This window comes from Muntiacus reevesi, chromosome 1, assembly GCF_963930625.1.
Source record: "Muntiacus reevesi chromosome 1, mMunRee1.1, whole genome shotgun sequence".
NCBI lineage: Eukaryota > Metazoa > Chordata > Mammalia > Artiodactyla > Cervidae > Muntiacus > Muntiacus reevesi.
In genome coordinates this window covers 7,232,811-7,250,600 of record NC_089249.1, presented here as the reverse complement: position 1 = coordinate 7,250,600, position 17,790 = coordinate 7,232,811, and the positions used below count along the sequence as shown (strand labels likewise).

The 17,790-nt window shown below is 40.8% G+C and overlaps 1 protein-coding gene across 7 annotated transcripts in view; it reads right to left on the bottom strand.

Moving 5' to 3' along the window:
- CFAP54 (cilia and flagella associated protein 54) overlaps window positions 1–17,790 on the bottom strand; it is a 292,191-nt gene that overhangs the window by 91,899 nt on the left and 182,502 nt on the right. For all 7 annotated transcript variants that reach the window (XM_065937187.1, XM_065937217.1, XM_065937208.1 and 4 more), the window contains 3 exons: window positions 14,273–14,480; window positions 10,726–10,805; window positions 8,976–9,145 (listed from right to left, as the gene is read on the bottom strand). In XM_065937187.1, coding sequence (XP_065793259.1) covers window positions 8,976–9,145; window positions 10,726–10,805; window positions 14,273–14,480 — 458 coding nt within the window. The remainder of the gene's footprint in view (window positions 1–8,975; window positions 9,146–10,725; window positions 10,806–14,272; window positions 14,481–17,790) is intronic.

Below are 17,790 nucleotides of genomic sequence, written 5' to 3'. Positions count from 1 at the left end.
TGTATTACTATCTGATTATTGTTAACTGTACCTAAAGGCCCTCTTTGTCCAGTTTTTAATGTCTTTTGCCTTGCCTTCTACTCAGTAAGCTTCATTAAATGGGGTTATCTTAAGGATGTCAAAGGATATTAGTCTTTTATATGCTCAAAAATATGTATTGAGCACCTGCTGTGGGCCAGAAGCAAATCTTGGGGTTATGGATACAGTACCTGACCTCACAGAGTTGGCATTCTATGGAGAGCAGGATGTTCTCAGAAAAGAGGAGTGCTCAGCAAACAGACGGTATTCAGTGCATCCTTGCTATAATCCTCCTAGCTGTCATTATTGATGTATAAAGTTGGACAGGGAAAACGCAAGGACTAAACTGGTTTTTTTCTGAGTTGTTAACCAGCATCAAAGCTTTTCAGCCATTGCTGAATTTCAAACTCTCAGGATTTTTACTCGGTCATTAAACTGGTTTAGATACTTGTATTTTCTAAAATATGGCTTGTGATTATCTAAACTAGTTTTTTTTAGAAAATTAAAATCAAACAAGCAAGCAATAAACAAACAAACAAAAAGAAAACAACATAATGTTGATGGGGTTTGTGTATAGGTACAGAATCTCCTCTCCCCTACACCTTCCTCCCTGAAGGTTACAAACACGCTTCTAAGGCACTTTGTTTATCGAGTAGCTTCAGAGTTAGCACAGGATAGCAACTAGAGAACTTGGAAGAAGAAAACAGTACTTATCTCACTCTTCTGATCTGAAGGCCTAATTCTGATTTCAAGAGAAGTGAGATACAAAGTCTGGAATCTTGCAAACCCCAAAACTTAGTGAATAAAATATAAACATACTGGTATGTCTCAATCCACCTGATGCTGCTTAGTTGCACAAGGGACAACTTCCAGTTTTCTCCTCTGCACTAGGCAGACAGAAAGAGCAGGAGGATTGCTGACTATAAACAGTCTGAATCCCAATAGAAGGCCATTTCATTCTGACACAAAATTAAAAGGCTCAAATGTTATCCGATTTAGACAATAAATTAAATACAAAGGAGAATAGAAAGGAACATTAAAAAAAGAAGAAGAAGACGGGATTCTGAAATAGAGAGGCAGCCCTGAAAGGAGTAGAAATACAGTTTGCGTAACTTTGATCTCATTTATTTCTTATTAACATTCATGACAAAAGTGGTCAGTTTGTTCTCATAAATCTATGTGGCTTGCTCCACCTGTCACCCGAGGGAACGTGCCTTTCAATTTCCTTGACACATAATTTTATTAGAAGAATCATGAAATGTCAAGCTAACCATCATTTGGAAAAGGGACTGTCCAACACTCTCAGCAGCGCCCAAACGGAAGCTCACAGAGGGTGAAGTTCACCCGCAAAAACACATTCATCCTGACAGTAGACTTTCCCAAGTGACAGCGCTGTCACAGACAGCCAGCAATAGCAAAGTTTTCGCAGGTTTTGTCCCAAGGGCCTGGCTCATGGACTTAAAATTGGTGCGATTCTGGTATACTTGCATATTATTTGCATACATCTATCTGGTTGTCAAATTAAAGTTCTGTTGTGACATTCCTTTCTATGCTATTTTATAATGTTTAGTTTCTCATTTCATTCTTCTTCACTAAAGAAAAAAAATCACTCTTACCCTCCACACTAAAAGGGTATATGTAAGACATGTAGAGAGCTGGGGAAACAAAGAAAGTAAGAGACAAGAAATATTTTCCACAGTTGCTATTGCTCTCTGAGACACAGTTTGGAGAAAACAGTTGCATCTGCCACCATGGGAAATCATATATTCATTATTTTCCATATATAGAGACACATATATATTCTATATAGTGATAACACACATAATCATATATATAATATACATTAAGATATATAAATATTTTCTAAATATATATTTACATATGATATATTCAAATCATTTATTTTCTATAGGAAATAATATAGTAAAAGTTCCTTTGTCTTCAGACTTCAGGGGGGAAAATGGTGTATTATCATGTGTACTTAGTTGCTCAGTCATGTCTGCCTCTTTGCAATCCTTTGGACTGTAGCCCACCAGGCTCCTCTGTCCATAGAATTTCCCAGGCAAGAATACTGGGTTGCCATTTCTTCCTGCAGGGGATCTTAGTACCCCAGGGATCGAAGCCATGCCTCCTGTGTCTCCTGCATTGCAGGCCTGTTCTTTACCCTCTGAGCCATGTAAGCCTATTTTAACCAACTACCAGTGTAGTTTAAAGATGGTTACAAATGTGTCAATACTTTAAACCAGTGGGTCCCAAGTTTTCTTTTTAATCTAAACACCCGTTTACATTCTTAAAAATAAGTGAGAACCACCAAAGAGCTCTATTAATAATTACCATATTGGAAATTAAATTGAGTCATGTTTAAATTCATTAACATTTACTAATTCATTTAAAAATAAAACTTCATTACATTTCAATATAAATAATGTATTTTATGGAAAATATATTTTCAAAAACAAAAAATAGTGAGAAAGATGCCATTGTTTTTGCATTTTGCAAATCTCTAATATCTGACTTGAAAAGAGAAAATCTACTGAATAGAAGACTAGTCAGTCTGTTGTGACATAATGTTTGGTTGAAGTACAGAAGACTAGGCCTCACACAGATAGTGACTGGACATGGAAGGAGTATTTTAAGAGCCTCTTCAAATAATTGTGAATATTCTTCCTTGATACTATACCAACATGTGACAAATGATATGCTTAGTTGCTCAATCATGTCAGATTCTTTGCACCCCCATGAATGGTAGCCCACCAGGCTCCTCTGTCCATGGGGATTTTCCAAACAAGAATACTGGAGAGAATTGCTGTGCCCTCCTTCAGGAGATCTTCCCAACCCAGGGATCAAACCCAGGCCTCCCGCATTGCAGGCAGATTCTTGTCTGAGCCACCAGGGAAGCCCAACAAATTATAGCTTCTTAAGTTTGTTGCTATGTGAAATGTAACACCATCCACTGATGCACTTTTCCTACTCAGTTACATGAAAACCTAATGGTCTTTCTTGTTAACCAGGACTTGGGAACCTCATATGCGGTCATTTAGAAAACATAAGCTTCCTGAGTTATACAGATCCCCTTGATGTTGAAGCATTTCATTACACAATTTTTAAAAAACAATGCCCATTAATGTCACCGCCAGTCTCATCCAAAAAAACCTAAGCATTAGAAAACTGTCAAGCTCATGATAGCAAACACAAATTTTCCAAAACTCCAGTTTTCTCAAGCACGTTTAGATTTTATCACTGGCAACAAAAACAATTAGTTGTTTACCTAGAAATGGCATGTTCATTTCACTCATTTTCAACAAAATGCCTGTCAAATATCCAACTCTGAATAATCATGGTTTGTCAGCTATTTTTACAAACAAAAATGTTGTTCCATGAGAAAAACAACTTAGCCAGCTCTCAATTCATCCACATGCATTCTCTTCCTCAAGACAGCCATCAGACTGTGCTACGCAAAGGGAGTGCTTGAGGTACAGTTCAGTTCAATTCAGTTCAGTTCAATCGCTCAGTCGTGTCCAACTCTTTGCGACCCCATGAACTGCAGCATGCCAGGTCTCCCTGTCCATCACCAACTCCCGGAGTTTACTCAAACTCATGTCCATTGAGTTGGTGATGCCATCCAGCCATCTCATCCTCTGTCGTCCCCTTCTCCTCCTGCCCCCAATCCCTCCCAGCATCAGGGTCTTTTCCAATGAGTCAACTCTTCGCATGAGGTGGCCAAAGTATTGGAGTTTCTGCTTCAGCATCAGTCCTTCCAATGAATATTCAGGACTGATCTCCTTCAGGATGGACTGGCTGGATCTCCTTGCAGGCCAAGGGACTCTCAAGAGTCTTCTCCAACACTACAGTTCAAAAGCATCAATTTTTCGGTACTCAGCTTTCTTCACAGTCCAACTCTCACATCCATACATGACCACTGGAAAAACCATATCCTTGACCAGATGGACCTTTGTTGGCAAAGTAATGTCTCTGCTTTTTAATATGCTCTCTAGGTTGGTCATAAATTTCCTCCCAAGGAGTAAGTGTCTTTTAATTTCATGGCTGCAGTCACCGTCCGCAGTGATTTTGGAGCCCCCAAAAATAAAGTCTGACACTGTTTCCACTGTCTCCCCATCTATTTCCCATGAGGTGATGGGACCAGATGCCATGATCTTAGTTTTCTGAATGTTAAGCTTTAAGCCAACTTTTTCACTTTCTTCTTTCACTTTCATCAAGAGGATTTTTAGTTCCTCTTCACACTCTGCCATAAGGGTGGTGTTATCTGCATATCGGAGGTTATTGATATTTCTCCTGGCAATCTTGATTCCAGCTTGTGCTTCCTCCAGCCCAGCGTTTCTCATGATGTACTCTGAATATAAGTTAAATAAGCAGGGTGACAATATTTAGCCTTGATGTACTCCTTTTCCTATTTGGAACCACAACTTGAGGTACACTTCCCACTTAATATATTCCCACAGATTATTACAAATTTATTTAAGAGTAGGTATTTATGAATGTAACAGATTCTACTGCTTCAGCAAAAGCATTCTTAAGTGAATCTGCCTTGTCTTTTTTTTAATCGCAAGCATGCAGCAGTGAAGAACAGAAGGATAACTAGTTGGCTTTGGTGTCACTGCTTTGATTCATGGTGAGCTGATGGAAGTTTTACCACTGTTGCTTTTGCAGCATCAGTTGCAAATAACAACACACAGAAAAGGCAAAAAACATCTTCGTTTTACAAACTATCATACACATAGTTTACTATGTTATAAACTAATATAAAAATAGTTCTAACCTCACAGACCTCCCTGAAAGTGTCTCAGGAACAACCAGAGATCTGCAGACCACATTTGAGAATCACTGCCCCAAACAGACTTTATGGATTTTCATCACTGCTTAGAAACCACAAAAATACAAATTCCCCCAAACCTGTACTGTCTCTAACATAAAATCAAACTTAAATGTGGACTCAGTGGAGCCCAGCGAGCTATAGTCCATGAGGTTGCAATTTAGCGACTGAATAACCACTATGGAAAGCCTTCAATCAAGGCTCACAATGATGAGAAGACTGTATGTTACCAATCTAGGCACAAGCAAAGGGGGTTTCTGCTGAACTGACTCCCCCTTTGCAAAGGCTGCAGGAGCACTTCTGTTTAAAGAGAACGGCCATCTAAAAAATTAAGTCCCTTTCCAAATTCTGGATCCAATACATAGTGCCTAATGCACAGAATTTCAGTATGCTGAGAAAGGAGAGGGAAAAAATTATTTCCATCTAATTTGATCATTTCTTCTTTTCATTCAATGATTATATTTTTCAGCTCTAAAAATCTCTATTTAGTTTTTTTTCCCCCTAAATTCACCTATTCCTTTTATAATCTTGTTTCATTCTCTTCCATCCTTCACATCTTTGAACAGTTCATATCTTGGGCTGCAAAGCCTGCTCTCTTCTGAGGCTGTTTCCTCATGTGGTTTATGGTATTTGCCTCTGTGCTAACTTTACCAGCAGTTATTTTCCGTGGGAGTCCTGCATTTCCTAAGTTAATCTCTATGAGACAAATTTGGCTTTGTCTCTGTTCCAGCTTTGTGATGTCAAGACCAGTTTCCAAGTTCATTTCTCAAGGTTTCTGCATTTCATTGTCAGTGCCAGTCTGGACCCTGCACTTGCCAAAAGCATCCATCTGAGGAACTTATTTGTCTTGGGTTACTCTTTTTCCAACTATACTCAGGGCAGGCAGCAAGCAGGTTCCTGGCTAGTCCCCAGGGACCTTTCTGAAATTCCAAGCTACGGGATAATTTTATTCTGCATTAGAGAAACAGAAAAGACTGGACTGGAATCCGACCCTACTGTGTACAAATTATATCAGAGCATCAGATTCACTCTCTCTCCTGGGTCATTTTCATCAGTATATAATACATTATTGTTGCTCTCATCTCAAAAAAACTTCTCTTGATCCTACTTCTACCAACTTCACTCTATTCTTCTATTTCCCTTTACATGAAAATTCCTCAAAAGAATCATCTTTACTTGCGTACTCCAATTTCTCTCCTCCCATGTTATCATAAACCCACTCTAAACATGTTCTTTCCCCATTACCTTCGAAAATTACTACTGTCAAAGTACAAAGCACTGGTGATGTCCATGTTTATAAATCATCCAATCGTGAATTCTCTGTTCTCATCTCCGTCTATGGAGCTCTTGGCACAGCTGATCATTCCATTCTCCTTGACACACTTTCTTCACGTGGATTTCCAGATTTCATAATCTCTTGGTTTTCTTTTCTTTCCTTTTTTTTTTTTTTAACTAGTCATTTCTTCTCAGTTTCCTTGGCTGGTTACTCATTTTCTCCCCAATCTTTTACCACACCCAACCCTCAGTCCTTGGTCTTTTTCTTTCATTCATCTACTCACACTCCCTAAGGAATCTCATTCATTATAAAGACTTTAAAGGACTTCCCTGGTGTTCCAGTAACTAAGATTCTGCTGCATTCCCAATGCAGGGGGCCCAGGTTCGATCCCTAGTCAGGGAACTAGATCCTACATGCCCCATGCCACAATTAAGACCTGGGGCAGCCAAACAAATATGTATTTTAAAAAACAGAGGCTTTAAATATTATCTATATTCTAAAGACTCCAAGAATATTTGACATTGCCAATTGTACCTCAAAGGGACATCTCAATCTAAACACGTACAAAATGTAACTTCAGATCTCTCCCTTAAATAACCTGTACTTCTGCAGTCTTCCCCATTTTGGTGAGGGACAATTTCTCTTGAAACTCCTCTCTTTTTCTCACTACTCTACAGCTAATACACCAGCAGATTCTAACGGCTCTACTTTCAAAACACACCCAGAATCCAACGACTTCTCAGCACCCTCAGTGCTGCCACCCTTTTCAGAACCACTAACATCTTTCTTCTTATTACAACAGCTTCCCCAGCTGATCTCTCTGCTTTCAAACCCTTTCTCTCCTACAATCAATTCTCCACCTAACAACTAGAGTCATCCCTTGAAACTGAAAATCAGATCATGTCATTCTTCTGCTCAAAACAATATGACTCCCTAGTTCCCTCAGAGGAAAAGCCAGAATCTTCACCCTGGCCACAAAACCCTTTATGATCTGCCTCCCCCACCAAGGACATCTGCGAGGACCTCTGAAAACTCTCACTTGCTGCATTTAGCCACAAGAGGCCCTGCGCTATCCCTCAGACAGCCTACAACACTCTGTCCACAGGTGTTTGCGTGGGCAACCCCCATGTTTATTTGTTCAGATGTCACCTCATCAACAAATCTAACCTGACCACCCCAGATTTGGGCTATATGTCGGCACCGATGCCAAGCACATCAAGAAGACTATGCAGAGGTGGACTACTTCCATAGGGAAACTATCCAAGAAGGGCACAGCCGCCTCCCAAACAGGTGAAAACGTCTAAAGAGAGAAGAGAAAGGCAACTGCCTGGGCTTTATGGTGGTTAACAGGCGGGGCTGGGTTAAGGCCTCCCAGGTGCGGGTCAGCATCTGTGCGGTTTAAACTGCCCACCAGCACCAAAGGAGGGGGCAACTAGGCTTTCTTCTCTGCTTGTCTGGGCATGGGGCAGAAGGGGGAGTGGGAGCAGTCAGTTAATGAACATCTAGATGGAGTCATTCTCTTTACTACAACAGCACAATTTTAAAAGGATAGCCTTCCTTTTCCTCCTGCCTTCAGATATTCTCTGCAACACTTATTTTTGGCTACACTATACAGTTTACCTAACGGTTAGGTTTACAGTTTATTGTCAGCCTGTTTATCTTCTATTAGATTATAAACTCCATGAGGGTAGGATTTTTGTCAATATTGTTATGTATTTTTTGCCTACTGGGATACAGAACTTAGGACTATGCCTAGCATATTGTAGATGCCCCTAAATTATTTTGTGAATGAATGAATGAATGTTAATATAAGAAATTTGCTCATTATTCAAAACATCACTTTTGAAAGTATACTCATGATAGAGGTGATGGTCACTACTGATATGGGAAGCTCTTTAAAGTATATTTCTATATTATTCAATATTAAAAAATCATTGAGAAGCATTTTAACTACTCAAGTGTTTATATGTCTATGAGTTTTTAAATACAGAAACTATATTCTATTCATCTTTGTATCCTCAGTGTCTAGAATAGAGCCCAAGAAAGAGGTACTCAGCATATGAAAGAAAGTGAAAAGTGATCTAACCTAGGTCTGCCACACTGCAGACAGGTGGGAGAAGGCCCCGGTGGCGCTAGTGGTAAAGAACTTGCCTGCCAATACAGGAGACACAAGGGATGTGGTTACAACCCCTGGGTCAGGAAGACCCCCTGGAGGAGGGCATGACAACCCATTCCAGTATTCTTGCCTAGACAGTTCCGCGGACAGAGGAGCCTTGCAAGCTACAGACCATAGGATTACAAAGAATCAGACATGACTGAAGTGACCTGGCATGTCAACAGATACTGATCACTATATACGAATCAATCAATGAACAAATGAAAGGAAAAATCTGACATTAGCAATTGCATCACATTAAAAAAATCTGCCACCTACAACAGTTTATTCAGTGGTTCAGCACAGCATAGTTCATAGTAACTTCTCAAAAATAGAGTTAACTTTTTAATATTGTTATTGGTTATCCATTGTTATTGGTTGGAAAAAAACATTCCACAGGTGTTATTTGTAAAAAGCTATAAGGAATTTAGATTCTGCCTTTAAAAAAAATAGATTAATTTTTAAAAGGAGAGGTCTGTGAATTTGCTAATGTTCGACATGAGACATCTGAGCTATGTGCTTTAATAAACCAACTCATTTGTTGAGGACTATAGTTTTAAGTGTAGTACCATGTAAAAAAAGGAACCCTGACTCACTGGCCTGCTCTGTTACTCTAGGAAGTTATGGAGCTTACATAAAACTGCGGATACTGAGCCAGTCAGGGTGAGGAGGACACCGTGTGTGCAGACACTCGCCTGTACGCTGCCCGGTGTCTCTGCAGGGCAACAGCAGCCAGCTGCAGTCTGGCCTCCACCACGGTCTCCAGCTCGCCAGCAGAACACTGAGAGAGGTCCTTATGGCTCGGATGTTCCGTCTCTGGCAGAAGGGTGTTGAGCTTGTCTTCAGCTTCTGTCAGTAAAATTGACTAAAGAAAGAACACCACGCAGTCACCCAAGCCCAGACATGATACAGACCACGTCTCATCCTTACTCAGCAAATATTTTTTACGTACTAAAAAGTAACAGTGAGTGGAAGAGCAAAAAGGAAATCTGAACAAAGTCATCAGAGAAGAGAGCTCAGTGAACAGGAAAAGGTAGCAGAGAATGAAAAGAGAAGTAACGGCAGGAGTAAGGTGCAGGACAGTGACCCTTTACTGCACACACAGCTGATGCCCATTCTTGCTTATTCACAGTAGCTGTGTTCTGCAAAGGTCCTGCCAACACTGAGTCAGTGATGCTGAAGCATTACTCCTAGGGGAAATACAGGGATAGGTTCCTACAAGCCTCTGGTCACACCATTTTTGTCAGCTGATCAATACGTAATCTTGTTTAATGTGTGTCTATGTTTAAAGACACATAATTGAATATATAGTGTAGATTCATTAACCCTGAACTCACAGCCAGGAGCTGTATAACTCATGCCTGACTGAAGCTTGTCTAACACACACATGTTCTCCAAAAGGCACATCACAGCCTTCTTGAACTTAGGATTACTAGACAGCATTTCAGCTTTATGCTTAGGGGCCATTTCAAATAGTGAAATGACAAAACCCCCACAAAAATGTGAAAAGCTTGGCAATAAATACACCATGAAAAGGGACACTTGTTTATAGTATGAGAGTGGAAACAAAAAAGTCACCATTGTCTTGTTCAACTTGGCTGAGAATGTGCATGTCAGAGAAATCAAATTCTTCTATGCTCTGTGCAGGTCCCCAAATGACCACGAAAGAGCCAAGGGCTTTGATTTGGACGTTACAAGTAAATTTTAGCAAATCATCAAATACTGAATCTGTAAACAATGAGGATCAATTGTATTTCAAATTAAAATATCCTCATCTAACTTGTAATGTGAAGATAACAAGATTTTACAGTGGACAATCAGTACTAATTAGCAAAAGAAAAAGAGCCCAACCAAACTTTCAAGGAACAGGTCTCTGAAGACTTCTTTGTATAGGGAAGTAAATATTATGTAAGGACTAGGGTAATTTAATATAATGGTTAAGAACAAGATCTGTATTTTATCAATTACATGGCATTAGTGAATTTCTTACTGTCTAAGCCTCAATTATTCATCATTCAGCACAGTAGAGTTCAAAACTGATTAACAGGTACATCGCGGAGTTGTGAGAATTAAATGTAACGCAAGTGTCTGCCATGCATAATAGCAAGCACTGAATATATGGTTCTGTTGTTGCTGCTGTTGTGAATCACTGTTAAGATTAGGAGATGCCAAACAGGGTATGGAAAGCTTAGATCCCATCAAATAATAAATCTTATTTTCCACAACAATTTAACTGAGTTAAAAGGTCAAAGTCTGACACCACTCAGCATCTGCTTTTCTCATGGGGAGTAGACCCATCTCCGGCCCCAGCCTATGCTTGGGAAAGAAAAGCTAACAGATTTCCCAACAGTGAGCACAAACCTGAAAGTTGGCCTGGGCAGGGCCTAAGAGTGGGCATTTTAGTAACTGACTCACTATGATTTGAGAAATTTTTTTTTAACTTACCTTTAGGGTGCTAAGAGCAAAGTTCTCTTTCAATTTTGTCAGATGACAAAGTGAGCCTCCCTCGTCCTTTAAACACAACTCTACAAAACACAACATTTTGGAAGAACTACATATATCTATGGGTAGCTTAAATGTGAATTCTAATTTATAAAACTTATCATTAGTTGGGAAATACAATGTTTAAAAATCAACCACAATGATAATTAGTGTATATATTGCTACATACACTGGTCCTCAACTATCATACATTGTAAGACTACAGCTGATTCTTAAAACAAATTGTGTATGTGTGTGTCAGTCACTCAGTTGTGTCCAACTCTATGACCCCATGGAGTAGCCCACCAGGCTCCTTTGTCCAAGGGATTCTCCAGGCAAGAATACTGGAGTACGTTGCCATTTCCTTCTCCAAGACAATTCTGAAAAGATCTTTCATATGTTTGTTGATGCCATTCAAGTTAATCAACTACTGATACAAAGGAGTGGTTCCTCACCTGGGATCCTATCTGGTTCTCAAAGTATTCTGAGTCTTCTAGATGTTTATAATATCTCAGTAAGATCTCCTTGGAGGTGTCAGTACTGCTGATCTGCACCAGCCCCTCACTCTAAGACCAGAGAGTGAGGCCATTTGAAACAGCACAACATACAATCCTCAAACATCTTGACATGCCTACCTACAATCCAAAGACAGCCCTCATTCTGAGCAAGGGAGAACTGAGACAATTTAGATCGCAGTCTTTGCCTGCTTTAGTAAGCCTGGGTTCTAGACTACAAGAGGGAGAAAAATGACAAGTCCTTATTTGACTAGGAATTAATGCACAAATGACCCACGTAAAGAGGCTAAGTTTGCCAAGTGGAACAGGGAGTCCAGAATAACATGAAACTGAACACTCTTGACTTCCTCCCTTCCAACTTCAACCTACCTGGCTCTTCTCCTAAATTAGGAGGCTCTGGAGCTAAGGGTCAGCTGAGGATGAAAGAGGGCCCAGAAGAAAGATCTGGGATGTGGTCTTCTTCCCTAAGGGAAAGTGCAAGAGAGACAAGGATAGAAAACAAACACCTGGAGGTTGGTAGGGAGAAGCCCTGGGAAGGGTCTGACCCACATGTACCTCTGGCCCTCTCTGCCTCCTGAGCAGCAGTCCCACGTTGTATTAAGCCCCTCCCTCTTGGGGGCTCTAAATAACAAACTATGCTGTCACTGGCAGTCAGTTCTGGATCTGTTGGCCTTACGTGTGTGTGTGAAAGTGTTAGTCGCTCGGTCGAATCCAACTCTGTGATCCCATGGACTATAGCCCACCAGGCTCCTCTGTCCACAGGATTATCAAGTCAAGAATACTGGAGTGGGTGGCCATTTCCTTCTCCACCGTTGGCCTTACCATACCTGAATAATAATAAAACTTACACTTTAAAACAGAGGTCAATATTATTCTGATACCAAAACTAGACAAAGACATCATAAGAAAAAAAGAAAAAACTACACAATATATCATATGAATATGGATGCAAAAATCTTTAAGAAAATCCTAGCAAACAATCCAGGGATATATATAAAGATATTACACCATGACCAGTGGGATTTATCCCAAGAAAGCAAGGATGATTAAACACTCAAAAATCAACCAATACACACTTATTGATAGAATACAAAATAAAAAACATATAATCATTTTAATCGATATAGCAAAAACATTTAATAAAATCCAATACCATATTTAACTTATATGCAGAGTACATCATGCAAAATGCTGGGCTGGATAAAGCACAAGCTGGAATCAAGATTGCTGGGAGAAATATCAATAACCTCAGATACACAGATGATACCACCCTTATGGCAGAAAGTGAAAAGAAACTAAAGAACCTCTTGAAGAAAGTGAAAGAGGAGAGTGAAAAAGCTGGCTTAAAACTCAACTTTCAAAAAACTACAGTCATGACATCTGGTCCCATCACTTCATGGCAAACAAATGGATAAACAATGGAAACAGAGACAGACTTTATTTTCTTAGGCTCCAAAATCACTCCAGGTGGTGACTGCAGCCATGAAATTAAAAGATGCTTGCTCCTTGGAAGAAAAACTATGACCAACCTAGACAGCATATTAAAAAGCAGAGACACTGCTGACAAAGGTCCATCTAACAAAGTTATGGTTTTTCCAGTAGTCATGTGTGGATGTGAGAGTTGGACTATAAAGAAAGCTGAGTGCCGAAGAATTGATGCTTTTGAACTGTGGTGTTGGAGAAGACTCTTGAGAGCCTGTTGGACTGCAAGGAGATCAAACCAGTCCATCCTAAAGGAAATCAGTCCTGAATATTCATTGGAAGGACTAATACTGAAGCTGAAACTCCAATACTTTGGCCACCTGATGTGAAGAACTGACTCACTGGAAAAGACCCTGATGCTGGGAAAGACTGAAGGCAGGAGGAGAAGGGGACGACAGAGGATAAGATGGTTGGATGCCATCACTGACTCAATGGGCGTGAGTTTGAGTAAACTCCGGGAGTTGGTGATGGACAGGGAGGCCTGGTGTGCTGCAGTCTATGGAGTCGCAAAGAGTCGGACACGACTGAGTGACTGAACTGAACTGAACTGAACACCCTTTCATGATAAGATCACTCAACAACTTAGGAACAAAAGAGAAATTCCTCTACATGATAAAGGACAGCTATGAAAAACTCACAGTTAATATCATACTTATAGGTTAAAAAAAAAACTATTTTAAGGCAACATTATTACATTTGCAAAATGCTTATATAGTTTTATATGTATATATGGGCTATAAAGTCCATCCATGGATATCTTATCCCATAGAAATATATACTATAATATGGATATGGAGTGCTTCTGCATATCCCTGGATATGGCGGTATCTAGGGATATGCAGATATTCCATATCCTGGAAACAAAATGAACACACAACAAAGGAATGGTTGAATAAATCATGGGATGTTCACAGCATAGAACACCACACAGCCCAGAGGGGAGACAAAGCAAAGCAGGTGACTTGGGGTGGCTTAGCAAAGTTTTCTACATAAGGATTGCGAAAAGCATAAAAATGAAAAATACATCATCCGTTAAGCAAATGACAAATCTGATTTTATATGTGCAGCTGACCCTTGATCAACATAGAGGTTAGGGGCACTGACCCTCCATGCAGTCAAAAATCCATGTATAATTTATACTCGATGCTTGGTATAGGCAGTCCTCTATATCCACTGTTTAGCATCTGTAGAGTCAACCAACCACAGATTTGCAGTATTGAAATGATCACTACTGAAAAAATTTGATATACCAGTGGATTTGCGCAATTCAAATCTGTGTTACTCAAGGGTCAACTGTACATAATGTAAAAAAAAGTAGACATATATGCAGGTAAATTGGTGGATATGGCACCTAGACATAAGCACATATGTGTATCATTAAGTGAACTCAGAGAAAACTATGCAAGAATACCTGCTAGAATGTTTATATGGACTACAGTGGGTAGAGTGGGGAGTTGGAAGGGAAAGGAAATAAAAAGAGAAATAAGCAAAAAATAAATAAAATAAAACGTTACCTTTCAAGTTTGGAAGATTTGGTCTGCTTTTCTCATTCATAACTCCATGGCCGACTGGTTTCACTATCTGTTCTGGGACACAATTTATTGTTGCAGCCACATTTATGAAAAAGTATGCTTTAACAAATAAAAACTTATTTAAGAGATGTTGCTGACTGATTGTAACCAGAATTAGAGGCATGCCTTTATTTATTAAATCGTCAAGTGCCTAAAAAATGGAGAAAAAATGAGAATCAGGAAAAGTAGTAAAACGCTGTTTTCAGATATTAGCTTCAGTCCTTCTACAGTCCTCATTTGGCACAGGATGCAGGAATGGAGGGCTAGACATGAAGGACTGTAATTGGCAAGTCCAGTGAGAGAGACATGATGTCATACGGTGCCAGCAGGTCCACAGTGCTCCTGCCGTTCCTCTCCGGTGGGTGACCGGTGGGTGACCTCCACAAGGTCAGCCCTGCCACGCAACGCGAGGGAACCCAGTGCTGGCATCGAGGACGGGACAACCTATCAAAACAGAGCAACTAAAAAGCTCAACAGCCACGCATGCTGGCCGCTCTGCTTTAGCTCAAGTGAATCAGGGCCCATAGGACGGAAGCAGAGGAAGAACAGGCAGGCAAACAACGCCTCCCCAGCTTAGACTCTGGGTCGGTCACGAAAATGGCCACCGTAAGGACTCCCTCAACTTCCTGGCCGTCCCCTGCACACACACTTCCCTGGCAACTGCTCTAAGTGGGCCCACTTTACATTCCTGACCAAGCCTCAGTGCCGCCTGGTCATCATCTGACGCCTTCCCAGTCCATTCACTCTTGCTCTCTCCTTAGGCTACCACTTCATGCCCTTTTGCTTCTAAATTCTAACACTTCCTCCCCAACGCCCCTCCCAGCGAATAACCTTGCTTCCTCTACTCAGATGAGCAAACGGAAGCAGTCAGGGTAGTGCCCACAGAGCCCACAGCCCCGCCCCGCCATGCACCCGCCTCGCTGCCCCGCCTTCCCGCCTGCTTCCTAGGCTGGTGCCACCGCCTAGGGAGGTCATCAGTCCCATCCCCACCAGCCTGATCTGACAAATGCCACATGATATCACTTACACGTGGAATCTAAAACATGACATGAGCAAACTTACCTACAAAACAGGAGCAGACTCACAGACACAGTGAACAGAGCTGTGGTTGCCAAGGGAGGGGAAACGGAAGGGACACACTGGAGTTTGGAGTTAGCAGATGTAAGCTATCACATGTGGGATGGATGAACAACAAGGTCCTGCCGTGTGACACAGAGAGCTAAATCCAGTATCCTGTGATACACCATGACGGAAAAGAGTATGAAAGAGAACGTACATGTGTGTAAACTGAATCGCTTCGCCATACAGCAGAAATTAATACAACATGGTAAATCAGCTACACTTCCATTTGTAAAAAGTGTCTCCTTCCTACAAAGACATTCTCATCAGTACACTGTCGTCTCCATTTTAAAAACCGATTAACTCTCTACATTCTGACTTCCCTCTCCATTTACTACTCGAATTTTCACTTCTGTTTACAACAACAACCCCCAAGGTTGTCACTATTCCAATCTCTCTCCTTTCATTTTCTTGTAAACATACTCCATCCTTACATTGAAATCCTCTGGTCAAAGTCATCAATGGCCTACTCTAGGCTAAATCCATTGTTCAGTTCTTAGTTTTCATAGGCAAGAGTGAGTAGCCATTCCCTTCTCCAGGGGATCTTCCTGACCCAGGGATGGAACCTGGGACTCCTGCATTGTAGGTGAATTCTTCACCATCTGAGCCACCAGGGAAGCCTGCTTCATATGCTATGTTATGTTAATCTAAGACACCGTTATTTTATATGGCAATTAAACATTCATATGCCTGCAACTGTAAAATGCATTCTAACTGCAGAGTTATTAAATGTTTTATTAAAATGAATGTTTAAGACTTGGTGAATGACAGGACTGCATTTGTCAGCAATATTTGACACTATGAAACCTTCCCTCTTTTGAAAATGCTCCTCTCTTGACTTTCAAGCCACCACATTCCCTTGCTTCTTTTCCTCTTCTATCCACTCCTCCTTTTCAGTCGTCTTCTCTGGTTCCTCCTCTTCTCCTAGACCTCTAGGTACTGTAGTGTCCCAGGACTTGGTCCCCTTCTATATCCTCATTCTCTCCCCTTAGATGATCTTAATCAGGCTCATGTTTTTAATCTCATCTAGATGCTAAGTCCTACATGTTTGTGTCTAGCTCCAACTTCTCTTCTAACTCAAGACTCATGTTATCAACTTCCAACTCAATTCTTCCATTTAGAGGTCTAACAGACATCTCAAACTCAATATGTCCAAAATTTTATTCCTGGTTTCCACACCCCCCACCACACACACACACACACACACACACACACACACACACACACACAAAATACAAGCTCTATGAGGACTGAGAATTTGTCTGTATTGTTGATTGGTTAACGTGTCTGATTGACAGCACCATAATAGCACCTGGCACACACAGTAGACTCCGCAGATTAGCTAAAGCGATCCCTTTGAAACATAAGCAGGGCTTCCCTGGCGGCTCAGTGGTAAAGTATCTGCCTGCCAATGTAGGGGACATGGATTTGATCCCTGATTCCGGAATATCCCACATACCGTGAAGCAACAAAGCCCACGTGCCACAACTATCGAGCATATGCTCAAGAAACCAGGAGCCTCAGCACTGAGCCCACGTACTCTGCAACAAACGAAGCCACTGCAATGAGAAGCCTATCACCACAACTAGACAGGAGTCCCTACACTCTGCAACTAGAGAAAAGTCTGTGCAACAGAGAAGACCCAGCACAGTCAAAAATAAATAAATTATAAATTTAAAAAAAACGTAGATCAGGCCACACCTCTGCCCTGAATCTTCCAGTGGCTCCTCCTTTTGTTCAGAGTAAGAGCCTGGATGATGAAAGCCCTACAAGGCCCTTCTCCATTTGGGAACCCCACCACTAGCTACCCCGTTACCTCTCTGACCCACCTCCTACTGTTCTCCCATTGCTCACAGAACTCAAGGAACACTGGCCAAGGTGTCCCTCACTAAGTAGGCAATCTTGCCTCAGGGCCTTTGCACCTGCTGTAGCCTGTTCTAAGATTATTCTTTCTCCAGATTTCATGACTTGCAACTTTATCTGCTCCAGGTCTATTCACCAATGTCACCTCAGTGACAACTAAGCTGATTGCCTCATTCAAAATGACAACTCCAGCCCACCCTCTTTATTGGCTGCTGGGCTCATTCTCCCCTGCAGCATGGTTCACCTTCTAACATACTATATAATTTACTCATTTATAATGTTTAGACATATATCTATTATTATTATTTTTTTATTACTAGTTTTACTAGTAGTTATTTACTAGTATTTATTACTAGTTTTTATTACTAGTCTTGCCCACTAAACTATAAGCTGAGGGTTTGGAATCCATATTGTTGATTAACTGATGCATTTATTTGACAGCTCAAGAATTGTGCCTTGTACACAACAGGCTCTTGGTA